At 43.9% G+C, this 14,563-nt stretch overlaps 1 protein-coding gene across 1 annotated transcript in view; it reads right to left on the reverse strand.

Annotated features, from left to right (window-relative positions):
• Positions 1-406, reverse strand: part of NRIP3 (nuclear receptor interacting protein 3) — a 75,168-nt gene extending 74,762 nt beyond the window's left edge. The window contains exon 1 of the mRNA XM_082270756.1: positions 166-406. Within this exon, the coding sequence (XP_082126882.1) occupies positions 166-345 (180 nt within the window). The 5' untranslated portion in view covers positions 346-406. The remainder of the gene's footprint in view (positions 1-165) is intronic.
• Positions 407-14,563: the final 14,157 nt, after the last annotated feature.

The following is a 14,563-nucleotide window of genomic DNA, read 5'->3' on the forward strand; positions in this document are numbered from 1 at the left end:
GAGGATCCCTATATCAAAGAAGTTGATCTCCATCGCCTTATCGGGCTCCTTTATAACCCCTTTATTCCCCCCAAATATTACACCAAAGTTACCTCCTTACGTTCGATGTGTATGACTGAAAGTAACGATCTTTTCTCATTAAAAAAAGTAGTAGTTTTGCCTTACCGTGTCCTTTGATGTGCCGAGCTTCTTGAGTCCATCGAGAGGCAGAAGGTCGGCGGAGTCCTTGTGGATGAACTGGACCGACTGTTTCATCCTCCTCTGTTGCCGTAGCGACGCAGCCTCCCTGAGGTCGGCATCCTTCCTACCTCCGCCGCTCTCGGTCAGGATCCCCGAATAGAACATGTGGAAGCCGAGCTGCCGGTGTCACCGTATCCCCAACACACACAACTGAGCAGCTCCTCGACTCCTCTCCCCAGCTTTATACTCTGGGCTGTCAGCTGACGCGCTGCCTCTGTACTGTACAGAGCTGTGAGAGTCCGGCGCCACCTGGAGGACGCATGTGACATGACAGTACCAATAACCTGCCATAGAGACATGTATGTCCTTAAAGGGCCACTCCACTCAAAACTAAGACTTCATGTGCTGGAGAGATTATAAAAAGAGGGAAAATACAATCGGATCATTTTTTTTTTTTATAATCTTTTCTGATTGAGAATAGCATTATGGTCATATCTTATCAATGCACCTTAACCACTTGCCGACCGCGCCAATTCTGACACTTCTCTCATATACAGTATCTCACAAAAGTGAGTACACCCCTCACATTTTTGTAAATATTTTATCATATCTTTTGCATGTGTGGTGGCAACCAGGTGAGGAGTACAAAGACAAGTGTGTCTTCCCTACAGTCAAGCATGGTGGTGGGAGTGTCATGGTCTGGGGCTGCATGAGTGCTGCCGGCACTGGGGAGCTACAGTTCATTGAGGGAACCATGAATGCCAACATGTACTGTGACATACTGAAGCAGAGACTGGGCCGCAGGGCAGTATTCCAACATGATAACGACCCCAAACACCTCCAAGACGACCACTGCCTTGCTAAACAGAAGCTGAGGGTAAAGGTGTATCGCAGTTTCCTTTTTCTTTTCTTTTTTCTTTGTAATTTTCCCTTTTTCTTTATAAACCTTCTTTGTTATCTAATGTATGTAATGATGACATGAGTTAATATAAGGGTTGCTTAGATGTTCTTTAATTGTGACATTCTATTTTATGCAATGGTTAATATTGAGGGATTGTACAATATTCTGTAATGTAGCATTTGTACGAACCAAATCTCTGTACACAGGCAGGTCAGTCTGACCGACTATGGCGCCAACTATAAATCTTGAAGAAATATCTTCTCTCATAAATATATTTTGTTCTTGCATTGTTGATAACAATTTGCACTCAGGCTTACGGTCTTTTGCAGCCTTATTATTCTTTCCTTACAGGACACAAACCTTCTCTGATGTCTCGTTGGATGGAAGCTGTGTGATGGGGAGACCTCCATTCCCATCTCGGCTTGGGAATAGCCCGGCACAGTAAAGCGGACGCCACTAGATGGCGCCCGCAATGTCGGCAATAGCCTATTCCATCTAGCTCTGTTTGAGCTATTAGGCGCATGCCCAGTGGACTCCGCCTTGCGTTCCACACAGTCGGAAGTCCATCACCGTGTCGGTGGGACGCACAGGCCGGCCCAGCTTCCGCCGGATACTTCCGGCAGGGGGCAGGCCCGGCGTATGTGACCCAGGGAACCCCATTGACAACCAGCTGATTGCAATTGTCTCTCGGCTGAGTTCTGTCTCAGCTAATTGACAAAGCTCCCTTTATATTTCACACGCCCGGCATTGGACTCACTTGTTCCTCTGCCGAGCATGAGATAACATCTATTTTTCCAAGCCGGATTTGTCTGCCCATTACGAGTGATTCTAAGGTATTTATTTGATTACTTTCTGAGTAATTCTGTTGAATGGCCTGCCTGTGCAATTCAATGGTGATGGCAATTTTTGATTTCTTTTTTTCTTTGGAATATATTTTTTCACAAGAGGACATTTATTATGCCTTTCCTCTTATATTTTCAACCATTGATTTCGGGACCTACAAATCCGGAATTTTTTCACTCATAAATTAACCTGTTTTTCACTATTTGGGTAATGGACGCAAATTGGAGGCAAATAGAAATCAAAGCAATATTTTTGAATATTTTTCTGGGATCTTTTCCAAATAAGTAATTGTTTTTCACCACTGCGTTCTCTGGGCTAATTTGGGGATTTTTTAAATTCTAATCATTTGGCCTTTGCTCAGCAGGACTGTCTCCTCTTGGGGGTTCCAGCTATTCCTACCCCCCTTTTCCCCGTTGGGGAATTCGGGTCGCTAGCAGTTCTTCAACCACCTATGACATACAGAGAATTCTTGTGTTGGGTCCAACATCGAGCATTTCTACACGGCATTCCTGGTTGGCGCCTTCCGGCATACTGATCTCCTGTATTTAGCCTGTATAGGCAGGCAAGTTTTCTCCATTGTTTACAGTGAATATGTAAGTACTTTGTTGAAATTGTGAGACAATACTATAATGTATACGTTTTTTTGACTGGCTGACACTTCACTTACATACCAATTATTTTTAGACCACTTCCTGCGGGCACCCCTGAAGAAGGAGTTCGGGGTTCCTCTCCGAAACGCGTCGGGTGAACACCCGCGGCTCATATGTGGTGCATTTTCACTGTATACATTATGTCTGTATAACTTGCCAATATTTTAACAATTTTCTTTTGTTTTTTACTCTTTTTCAATAAAGTTTTCAAATAAATTGTGTATCTTGACATTATATAGTGCCTAAAAAGTCCCGCCCCAAGGGGAACTTCATTTTTCTTATATTCTAATCAGGGATGTGGCACTCAGAGGACCACCCCACATGAATCAAATTTTTCTTTGAGGGTAAAGGTGATGGACTGGCCAAGCATGTCTCCAGACCTAAACCCTATTGAGCATCTGTGGGGATCCTCAAATGGAAGGTGGAGGTTGTCTTTGGGAAATAGACGTATGAGTGCTGCCAGCATTGCTGCAGAGGTTGAAGGGATGGGGGGTCAGCCTGTCAGTGCTCAGACCATACGCCGCACACTGCATCAAATTGGTCTGCATGGCTGTCATCCCAGAAGGAAGCTTCTTCTAAAGATGATGCACAAGAAAGCCTGCAAACAGTTTGCTGAAGACAAGCAGACTAAGGACATGGATAACTGGAATAAGTATAAACAAAAAAGTCCTGGCGCTGTGGTTGCGGTGATCAGACAGCGGGGCTGGGATAATGGGGTCGGACAATGTCCCAAGGGGGTCCACCTTCAATGTCACGTCCAAGTCTGGGCTGCTGCCTACCCTAACCCAGATTCCAACTGGGTGGAAAGAATAGAAACACAAAAAATCGGGTATGATGGCGCTCCCGGACAAAATGACATGGAAAGAAAGAAAAAACTTGGATGCTGCTTGGGATCTGGATAATGAACTTGTTTATTAAAATCAATAAAATAGGCTCCTGGTCAAGGAAAAAACAATGGTGTGCCAGGGAAGTAATGCTGAGCATGTAGACATAGTACCAAGGGGGATGACTCAAACAGCAAGGAGGACCCAGAGGCAGGGAAACAACGCCTTACCACCAGTAAGGTCTGGACAGTGTGTCACCTGTGGATGGGCTGACCGACAGCCTCGATCGGACCGGGAGCCTTCGCTGCGGGTGAGTCTCCAGATGGGGCGATGCCTGGGGTGAGGAGAGGTAGATGGAGGGGTGGTATCCTCAAACCCCGACCTGCAGCTCCGGTGGTGGTGCACGCCCGAGGTGGCAGCGGCCGCTGCTTGTCAGTCCCTGCTGACGCGGCGCCGGGAGATGACGTCACCAGGTGCCTAGCGCCGATATGCGCACCAGGGGCTGGACCCACGATGTAGCCGGAAGTGTAGAGGTGGCTCACCAACGACCCGGCTCTTGCATCACCAAAGGGTCACCTGGCGGAGCTATTGGGAAATGCCACAATTGGAGGGAAATGACATGTTTCGGGCCAAGCCCTTCTTCAGATCTCCTGTGGCTAACTGAAAATGGCACATATATAGGGTGTGGGGAGGAAGAGGCGTTGCCCCCCACTCTCTGGCTCCACCTTGTGTCCAATCATAATAAATATAAAACAATAACATAATGACATGACAAAACAAAAACAAACCAACAAATATCATGGAAAATAAATGGAAGAAAAATATATAGACAATATGTGAAAATTGTGTGAAAAAAAAAAAAAAAATTTTTTAAAAAATTTTTTTGTAGAAAATGAAAAATGACAGATGACGACCTTGAGCCCAACCAAGAGGAAGTTACACCACAGTGTAAGCGTCGAGCTCCTCGTTCAACCCATGGGGGGACAGAGTATTAAGCTTATAAATCCAGAACGTCTCTCTCTTGCAAAGCAAGGAGAGACGTTCATTACTGGACAAGGAACCCTTGGGTACGCACTCAACCGCCCACACCCTAAGGTCCTGTACTAGGCTCTTATGGTGGGTGGCAAAGTGTCGGGGCACACTATGGGGTGGTTTCCCATTTTTAGTATTTAGTCCCTGCAAAATACCTCTACGGTGCTCACCAATCCGTGTGCGCAGATGGCGGATGGTGCGGCCCACGTAAAGTAAATTGCAAGGACATTGTAATATATATACCACATATTCTGTGGTGCAAGTGATGAATTGGCGTATGCTGTAGCTCTTGCCAGAGGAGTCACAGAAGGATTCACGGCCATGCTGAATAAAGCAACATGTGAGGCACCCTCTCTTCCTACACTGAAAGGTGCCTACTTTGTCGCTAAAATATGACCTGATGTCCAAGGGCCTATTGGACGTGGATGCGTTGATTTTGCTGGGAGCTATGACGTTCTTGATGGTCCGTGCCCTCCTGTAAACCACATGGGGGGCTGCTGGGAGATGGGGGCCTAATCTAGTTTTTTCTTTCTTTCCATGTCATTTTGTCCGGGAGCGCCATCATACCCGATTTTTTGTGTTTCTATGGATTACTGGAACCATCTCCTGTGCTCTGATGCGACCAAGATAAACGTATTTGGTTCAGATGGTGTCAGGCGTGTGTGGCGGCAACCAGGTGAGGAGTACAAAGACAAGTGTGTCTTCCTACAGTCAAGCATGGTGGTGGGAGTGTCATGGTCTGGGGCTGCATGAGTGCTGCCGGCACTGGAGAGCTACAGTTCATTGAGGGAACCATGAATGCCAACATGTACTGTGACATACTGAAGCAGAGCATGATCCCCTCCCTTCAGAGACTGGGGGGCAGGGCAGTATTCCAACATAACGACCCCAAACACCTCCAAGATGACCACTGCCTTGCTAAAGAAGCTGAGGGTAAAGGTGATGGACTGGCCAAGCATGTCTCCAGACCTAAACCCTATTGAGCATCTGTGGGAATCCTCAAACGGAAGGTGGAGGAGCGCAAGGTCTCTAACATCCATCAGCTCTGTGATGTCATCATGGAGGAGGGGAAGAGGACTCCACTGTGATGTCATCATGGAGGAGGGGAAGAGGACTCCAGTGACAACCTGTGAAGCTCTGGTGAACTCCATGCCCAAGAGGGTTAAGGCAGTGCTGGAAAATAATGGTGGCCACAAAATATTGACACTTTGGGCTCAATTTGGAGATTGTCACTTAGGGGTGTACTCACTTTTGTTGCCAGCGGTTTAGACATTAATGGCTGTGTGTTGAGTTATTTTGAGGGGACAGTAAATTTACACTGTTATACAAGCTGTACACTCACTACTTTACATTGTAGCAAAGTCTCATTTCTTCAGTGTTGTCACATGAAAAAATAGAATAAAATATTTACAAAAATGTGAGGGGTGTACTTACTTTTGTGATACTGTGTGCATATATATATATGTGTGTGTGTGTGTTTTTTTAGCAGAGGCCTTCGAGAATACAATGGTGGTTGTTGCAATATTTTATGTCGCGCGGTTTTTGCACAGCAATTTTTCAAACGCAGTTTTTTGGAAAAAATACACTTTAATGATTAAGAAAAAAAAAAAAAAAACAACAATATATAACCCAATTTTTTTGTAAAATATGAAAGATGATGTTAGGCTGAGTAAATAGAATCCCAACATGTCATGCTTTAAAAATTGCGCATGTTTGTGGAATGGCGGCAAACTACGGTACTTAAAAATCTCCATAGGTGACGCTTTAAAAAAAGTCTACAAGTTACCATTTTAGAGTTAAAGGGGAGATCTAGTGTTAGAATTATTGCTCTCGCTCTGACCTTCATGGCGATATCTCACATGTGTGGTTTTCACACCGTTTACATATGTGTGCGTGACCTATGTATGCATTCAGCACGGGGGGGGGGGGGGGGGGGGGCGGTAGACATTTTACTTTTGTTTAAAAATTATTTTATTCCATTTTTTTACTAAATTTTTAAATATAAAACTATTGTTAAATATTTTTTTGATTACTTTTATTGCTATCACAAGAACTGTAAACATCCCTTGGGACAACAATACATCATTGCAGGTCCTCTTCTTGGGGAGATCTGGGGTCTGTAAGATCCCAGATCTCTCCTCTACTTTTAGAAGCAAAGGATCAAAAAAAAAATGTTTTTCTTGTTCTTTTGCTTTAACAAAAAAAAAGTCTTGGTTACATGCCAGAGGAACCGGAAGTGACATCACAAAGTTGCTCCGGTACTCCATTGTGGGAGGGGCAGAGACACAAACTACTGCAGGGGAATCTCACCATTGTAGGAGGGGCAGAGACAGAAACTACTGCAGGGAATTCTCACCATTGTGGGAGGGGCAGAGACACAAGCTACTGCAGGAAATCTCACAATCGTGGGAGGGGCAGAGACACAAGCTACTGCAGGAAATCTCGCCATTGTGGGAGGGGCAGAGATAAAAAATACTGCAGGAAATCTCACCATTGTAGGAGGGGCAGAGACACAAACTACTGCAGGAAATCTCACCATTGCGGGAGGGGCAGAAACGCAAACTACTGCAGGAAATCTCATCATTGTGCCATTGTGGGAGGGGCAGAGATAAAAACTACTGCAGGAAATTTCACCATTGTGGGAGGGGCAGAGACACAAACTACTGCAGGAAATCTAATCATTGGGGGAGGGGCAGAGACACAAACTACTGCAGGAAAATATTACCATTGTGGGAGTTTACTGTGGAAGTACAACTCCTAGTTTTTACTGCCTGTCCCAATTCGAATCCCAACATCTGTATTCCCTGCTTCCCAAATGCTGCAGCTTAAAGGGGATTTTCATTTCTCAGCTATGAAGCTATTAAACCATCCACAGCCGCAGTATATTAATAATCTCTCGCTGCTCTCCTTTTTATATGTGTTCCTAGTCATGTGTGGGGGAGGGGGAAGAACATTACTTCCCCTTCAAGGTCATGGAGATGAACGGTTATACAGCATGGCCGGAATAACAATACAGTGACACCCTGCAATGTATCTATGAAGACGCTGCGACGCAGGATGATCAAAGCAACATTCCTGATGGATGACGCTGCCACTCCCATCCATCCGTCCTTCCAATCCTTCCGTCCTTCCAATCCCTCCGTCCTTCCAATCCCTCCGTCCTTCCAATCCCTCCGTCCTTCCAATCCTTAATCTTTACGTCCTTCCAATCCCTCCATCCTTCCAATCCCCCCATCCTTCCAATCCCTCTATCCTTCTGTCCTTCCATTCCCTCCATCCTTCCAATCCCTCTGTTCTTCCAATCCCTTCGTCCTTCCAATCCTTCCGTCCTTCCAATCTATCCACCTTTTCAATCCCTCTGTCCTTCCAATCCCTCTGTTCTTCCAATCCCTCCGTCCTTCCAATCCCTCCATCCTTCCAATTCCTCCGTAATTCTAATCCCTTCATCCTTACAATCTCTCCATTCTTCCAATCCCTCCGGCCTTCTAATCCATCCGTCCTTCCATTCTTCCAATCCCTTCATCCTTCCAATCCTTCCGCCCTTCCAATCTATCCGCCTTTTCAATCCCTCTGTCCTTCCAATCCCTCTGTTCTTCGAATCCCTCTGTTCTTCCAATCCCTCCGTCCTTCCAATCCCTCCATCCTTCCAATTCCTCCGTAATTCTAATCCCTTCATCCTTACAATCTCTCCATTCTTCCAATCCCTCCGGCCTTCTAATCCATCCGTCCTTCCATTCTTCCAATCCCTTCATCCTTCCAATCCATCTGTCCTGCCAATCCCTCCATCCTTCCGTCCTTCCAATCCCTCCATCCTTCCGTTTTTCCAATCCCTCCATCCTTCCAATCTTTCCGTCCTTCCAGTCCCTCTGTCCTCCCAATCACTCCCTCCTTCAAATCCCTCCATCCTTCCAATCCCTCTATCCTTCCAATCCCTCCATCCTTCCAATCTATCTGTCCTTTCAATCCCTCTGTCCTTCCAATCCCTCCATCCTTCCAACCCCTCCCTCCTTCCAATCCCTCCCTCCTTCCGTCCTTCCAATCCCTCCCTCCTTCCGTCCTTCCAATCCCTCTGTCCTTCCAATCCCTTCATCCTTCCAATCTCTCCATTCTTCCAATCCCTCCATCCTTCTAATCCATCTGTCCTTCCAATCCCTCCGTCCTTCTAATCCATCTGTCCTTCCAATCCCTCCGTCCTTCTAATCCATCTGTCCTTCCAATTATTCTGTCCTTCCAATCCCCCGTTCTTCTATCAGTCCAATGTATGGACACGGGTCCCACTCATCAATCAGTTCTATGGTGGACCCAACCAAAATAATTGTTTAACTTATCATCTCACTCTAACAAATGGGGGTGGGGTGGTGATGTCACCCATAGCATTGGGGGGGTTGGTGATTTCACCCATAGTATGGGGGGGTGATGTCAACCATAGCATGGGGGGGTGGTGATGTCACCCATAGCATGGGGGGTGTTAAAGTCACCCATAGCATTGGGGGGTGGTGATGTCACCCATAGCATTGAGCGGTGGTGATGTCACCCATAGCATTGGGGGGTGGTGATGTCACCCATAGCATGGGGGGTGGTGATGTCACCCATAGCATTGGGGGGTGGTGATGTCACCCATAGCATGGGGGGTGGTGATGTCACCCATAGCATTGGGGGGTGGTGATGTCACCCATAGCATGGGGGGTGGTGATGTCACCCATAGCATTGGGGGGTGGTGATGTCACCCATAGCATTGGGGGGTGGTGATGTCACCCATAGCATGGGGGGTGGTGATGTCACCCATAGCATTGGGGGGTGGTGATGTCACCCATAGCATGGGGGGTGGTGATGTCACCCATAGCATTGGGGGGTGGTGATGTCACCCATAGCATTGGGGGGGTGGTGATGTCACCCATAGCATTGCTCCGATGTCTTCTCATGTCACACAGCTGGCCAAAATGCGTAAATACAGAAATTAAATCTATATACTGTATGGGAGCCGCTTTACCTGCCAAATGATTTGTGATTTGTATTTATATCCATCCAGTCCTGAGTTATTAACAGCCCTGCCACACAGCACAGCCCTGTCCAATAGATCAGGGGACCCCCTGCCATGCCCCCCCCCCCCTTAAAGAAGAATTGAAAAAAAAAAAGATTAGTTAAACCCAAAAGTGCTTTTTTTTTAACCACTCCTATTCCTTTATATTGACTTTTGAAATGTACAATTGCAACAATTTCGAAATTGGAGAAAAGAAACACTTTTTGAAAGATAAATAGTGCATTTTATATACAGCTATATAGTTCACACCAAAATGAGGTACCAATGAGGAGGAAAGAGGGACAGAGGGACTTTGTTCCAAATCCAGGACAGTTGGGTGCTATGGGGACCTGATTTTTCTCTCTGGGCAGAGACTGCAGACATAACAGGAGATGGTCAGAGACTGCAGACATACTACAGGAAATGGTCAGAGACTGTAGACATAGTAAAGGAAACAGTCAGAGACTGCAGACATACTACAGGAGACGGTCAGAGACTGCAGACATACTACAGGAGATGGTCAGAGACTGCAGACATACTACAGGAGACGGTCAGAGACTGCAGACATACTACAGGAAATGGTCAGAGACTGCAGACATAGTACAGGAGACAGTCAGAGACTGCAGACATACTACAGGAGACGGTCAGAGACTGCAGACATACTACAGGAGATGGTCAGAGACTGCAGACATACTACAGGAAATGGTCAGAGACTGCAGACATACTACAGGAGATGGTCAGAGACTGCAGACATAGTAAAAGAGACAGTCAGAGACTGCAGACATACTACAGGAGACGGTCAGAGACTGCAGACATACTACAGGAAATGGTCAGAGACTGCAGACATACTACATGAGATGGTCAGAGACTGCAGACATAGTACAGGAGATGGTCAGAGACTGCAGACATACTACAGGAGATGGTCAGAGACTGCAGACATACTACAGGAGACGGTCAGAGACTGCAGACATACTACAGGAAATGGTCAGAGACTGCAGACATAGTACAGGAGACAGTCAGAGACTGCAGACATACTACAGGAGACGGTCAGAGACTGCAGACATACTACAGGAGATGGTCAGAGACTGCAGACATACTACAGGAAATGGTCAGAGACTGCAGACATACTACAGGAGATGGTCAGAGACTGCAGACATAGTAAAAGAGACAGTCAGAGACTGCAGACATACTACAGGAGACGGTCAGAGACTGCAGACATACTACAGGAAATGGTCAGAGACTGCAGACATACTACATGAGATGGTCAGAGACTGCAGACATAGTACAGGAGACAGTCAGAGACTGCAGACATACTACAGGAGATGGTCAGAGACTGCAGACATACTACAGGAGATGGTCAGAGACTGCAGACATACTACAGGAGATGGTCAGAGACTGCAGACATAGTACAGGAGACGGTCAGAGACTGCAGACATAGTACAGGAGATGGTCTGAGACTGCAGACATAGTACAGGAGATGGTCAGAGACTGCAGACATACTACAGGAGACAGTCAGAGACTGCAGACATACTACAGGAGATGGTCAGAGACTGCAGACATAGTACAGGAGATGGTCAGAGACTGCAGACATAGTACAGGAGATGGTCAGAGACTGCAAACATAGTACAGGAGACAGTCAGAGACTGCAGACATACTACAGGAGATGGTCAGAGACTGCAGACATAGTACAGGAGATGGTCAGAGACTGCAGACATACTACAGGAGACGGTCAGAGACTGCAGACATAGTAGAGGAGTTGTTGGAGACTGCGGACATAGTAGAGGAGTTGTTGGAGACTGCAGACGTAGTGGAGGAGTTGTTGGAGACTGCAGACATACTACAGGAGACGGTCAGAGACTGCAGACATAGTAGAGGAGTTGTTGGAGACTGCGGACAGGCTTTGGTCATACACTGGCGATATGTTACATGAGAATGCTAGAGATCACTGCTATTACAAGCCTCTTTGCAGACTCTCAGACATGTGAGCGCCCTGCAGCCTCCTAATAATGACTTGTGTCACATCTGAGATTTCTCCATCATAAAAGATAAAAGGGAATAGAGCGCACAGAAAAAAGAAACAAACCAAAGCTACTGAAAGTCAGCCTATAGAATAGATTTCTTTCACTGGTTTGAGCAGGTATTAAAACAGATCACTGTCTGCTTTGGTCCCCCAAAGGTCACACAGTAGTTGCCAAAGGGCCACTCTACTCATGGCCCTCAGGCTGCAGATTGGGCACCAGGTTTATGTATCAAAAAATCAAATCTACTGACAGGCAGCACTTCCCCAGTTTTGCCAGCAGGTGGAGACAAACTTCAGCATTGGGATATCCTTATCCCATGTGTCACAAGTATCCTATTTGCATCTGTTGCAATTATCAGATTTTTTTTTTTTAAAAGATTAATTTTTACGCTTCACAACTAAGAAATGTGCTAAAACCTGCGTGCCGGTGTATCTGCAGCTCACACTTCATCCAATCAGCTACAAGAATACCTACAGCAAAGAGCCTCCAAAATCCAGCAATGATTCCCGGCCATCCAGCACTGGTATTGTGTTCCCGGATTTGGCTCAGAAGTAGAGAGGAAGACGGAAGGAACATACTATGGGGGAGTGATGGCGAACCTTGGCACCCCAGATGTTTTGGAACTACATTTCCCATGATGCTCTTACACTCTTCAGTGTAGTTGAGCATCATGGGAAATGTGGTTAAAAAACATCTGGGGTGCCAAGATTTGCCATAACTGCGGGGTGTGCAGAAAAATTTTATTTCCTTTCGCATTCGCACTTCTGGACCGGAAGGATTTTCCCCCTTAATGACCAGGCCACTTTTTGCGATTCGGCACTGCGTTACTTTAACTGACAATTGCGTGGTCGTGCGACGCTGTACCCTAAAAAAATTGACATCCTTTTTTTCCCACAAACAGAGCTTTCTTTTGGTGGTATTTGATCACCTCTGCAATATTTATTTATTGCGCTATAAACAAAAAAAAAGAGCGACAATTCTGAAAAATAAACAATATTTTTCACATTCTGCTATATAACATTCCCCAAAAAAAAAAAAAGAAAAAAATTAAAAATCAAACGTTTTCATTATTTTAGGCCAATTTGTTTTCTGCTACATATTTTTGGTGAAAAAAATCGCAAAAAGCGTATTTTGATCGGTTTGCGCAAAAGTTATTGCGTCTACTAACTACGGGAAAGATTTATGTAATTTTTATTGTTTTTATTGTTTTTTTAATTTTTTTACTAGTAATGGCGGCGATCTACGATTTTTATCAGGACTGCGACATTGCGGCGGACAGATCGGACCCCTGACTGACATTTTTGACACTTTTGGGGGGACCAGTGACTACAGTAATCAGTGCTATACATATGCACTCTTACTGTAATAATCACACTGGCAGGGAAGGGGTTAATACTATTAGTGATCAAGGGGTTAAATGTAAGCCTAGGGGCGTAATTCTAACTGTCAGGGGGTGTGGCTTGTGAAGTAATCACAGAGACATGCGATCCTATATAGCAGGATCACATAGTCTCTGTGATCACTTCAGGGGGAATGACAGACGGTTGTGTTTACATCAGCCGTCCGTCCTTCTCTCTCAGCGGGGGGGAGATCGCGAGTCACACGCACTGGCTCCCCTGCTGACCAGCGGGGGAGGCGCGTGCTCGCCCCCTAGAGTCTCCTAAGCGAGCGAAGTAGTACTACGTCGGTTTGCCCAGGAGCGGCCGCCTGCCGCAGTAAATAGCGGTGGGCAGTCGTCAAGTGGTTAATATTCTATTTGGTTTTCTTAAGTTATTTATTTTCTATTCTATTCCATTATTTTCTATTTTATTCTGTTTTATATTATTTTCTATTCTACTCTGTTTTATTCTACTTTATTTTTTCTATTCTATTCTGTTTTATCCTATTCCGTTTTCTTCTATTCTATTCCTTTATCTTCCATTCTGTTTTCTTTTATTCTATCCTTTATGTTCTATTCTTTTCTGTTTTATTCAGGTCTTTTCCATTGTTTTTTTTTATTATTCTTTTCTATTCTATTCCTTTATTTTCTATTCTGTTCTATTCCTTTATTTTCTATTCTGTTATATTCCTTTATTTTCTATTCTGTTCTATTCCTTTTTTCCTATTCTATTCCTTTATCTTCCATTTTTTCTTTTATTCTATCCTTTATGTTCTATTCTTTTCTGTTTTATTCAGGTCTTTTCCATTGTTTTTTTTATTCTTTTCTATTCTATTCCTTTATTTTCTATTCTGTTCTATTCCTTTATTTTCTATTCTATTCCATTATCTATTCTACTCTGTTTTATTCTACTTTATTTTTTCTATTCTATTCTGTTTTATCCTATTCCTTTTTCTTCTATTCTATTCCTTTATCTTCCATTCTGTTTTCTTTTATTCTATCCTTTATGTTCTATTCTTTTCTGTTTTATTCAGGTCTTTTCCATTGTTTTTTTTTTTTTATTATTCTTTTCTATTCTATTCCTTTATTTTCTATTCTGTTCTATTCCTTTATTTTCTATTATGTTCTATTCCTTTATTTTCTATTCTGTTATATTCCTTTTTTCCTATTCTATTCCTTTATCTTCCATTTTTTCTTTTATTCTATCCTTTATGTTCTATTCTTTTCTGTTTTATTCAGGTCTTTTCCATTGTTTTTTTATTCTTTTCTATTCTATTCCTTTATTTTCTATTCTGTTCTATTCCTTTATTTTCTATTCTGTTCTATTCCTTTATTTTCTATTCTGTTCTATTCCTTTATTTTCTATTTCTTTATTTTCTATTTCGTTCTATTCCTTTATTTTCTATTCTATATAGCTTTTTAAGTACGAATCATCATCTTATTTCATGTTTATACTTTACTGTATTTTTTGCAATATGTTTCTATTTCGAATTTGAATAATTCATTTTATTATTTATTTTGGATTCGTTGAAATTCATTACTATTGTGATTCAGATACATCCGAATCTCTCAAAAACGAAAATTATATCTAAATTTTGATTCATAACGAAACAAATCACACATCTGCATATTATTATCCTAACAGCATGGAGAAATACCAGTAAAGATATCAGGTATACAGTGCCTGGAAAAAGTATTTACACCCCTTGAAATT

This window comes from Pelophylax lessonae, assembly GCF_965119305.1.
Source record: "Pelophylax lessonae genome assembly, chromosome: 10".
NCBI classification, from domain to species: Eukaryota; Metazoa; Chordata; class Amphibia; order Anura; family Ranidae; genus Pelophylax; species Pelophylax lessonae.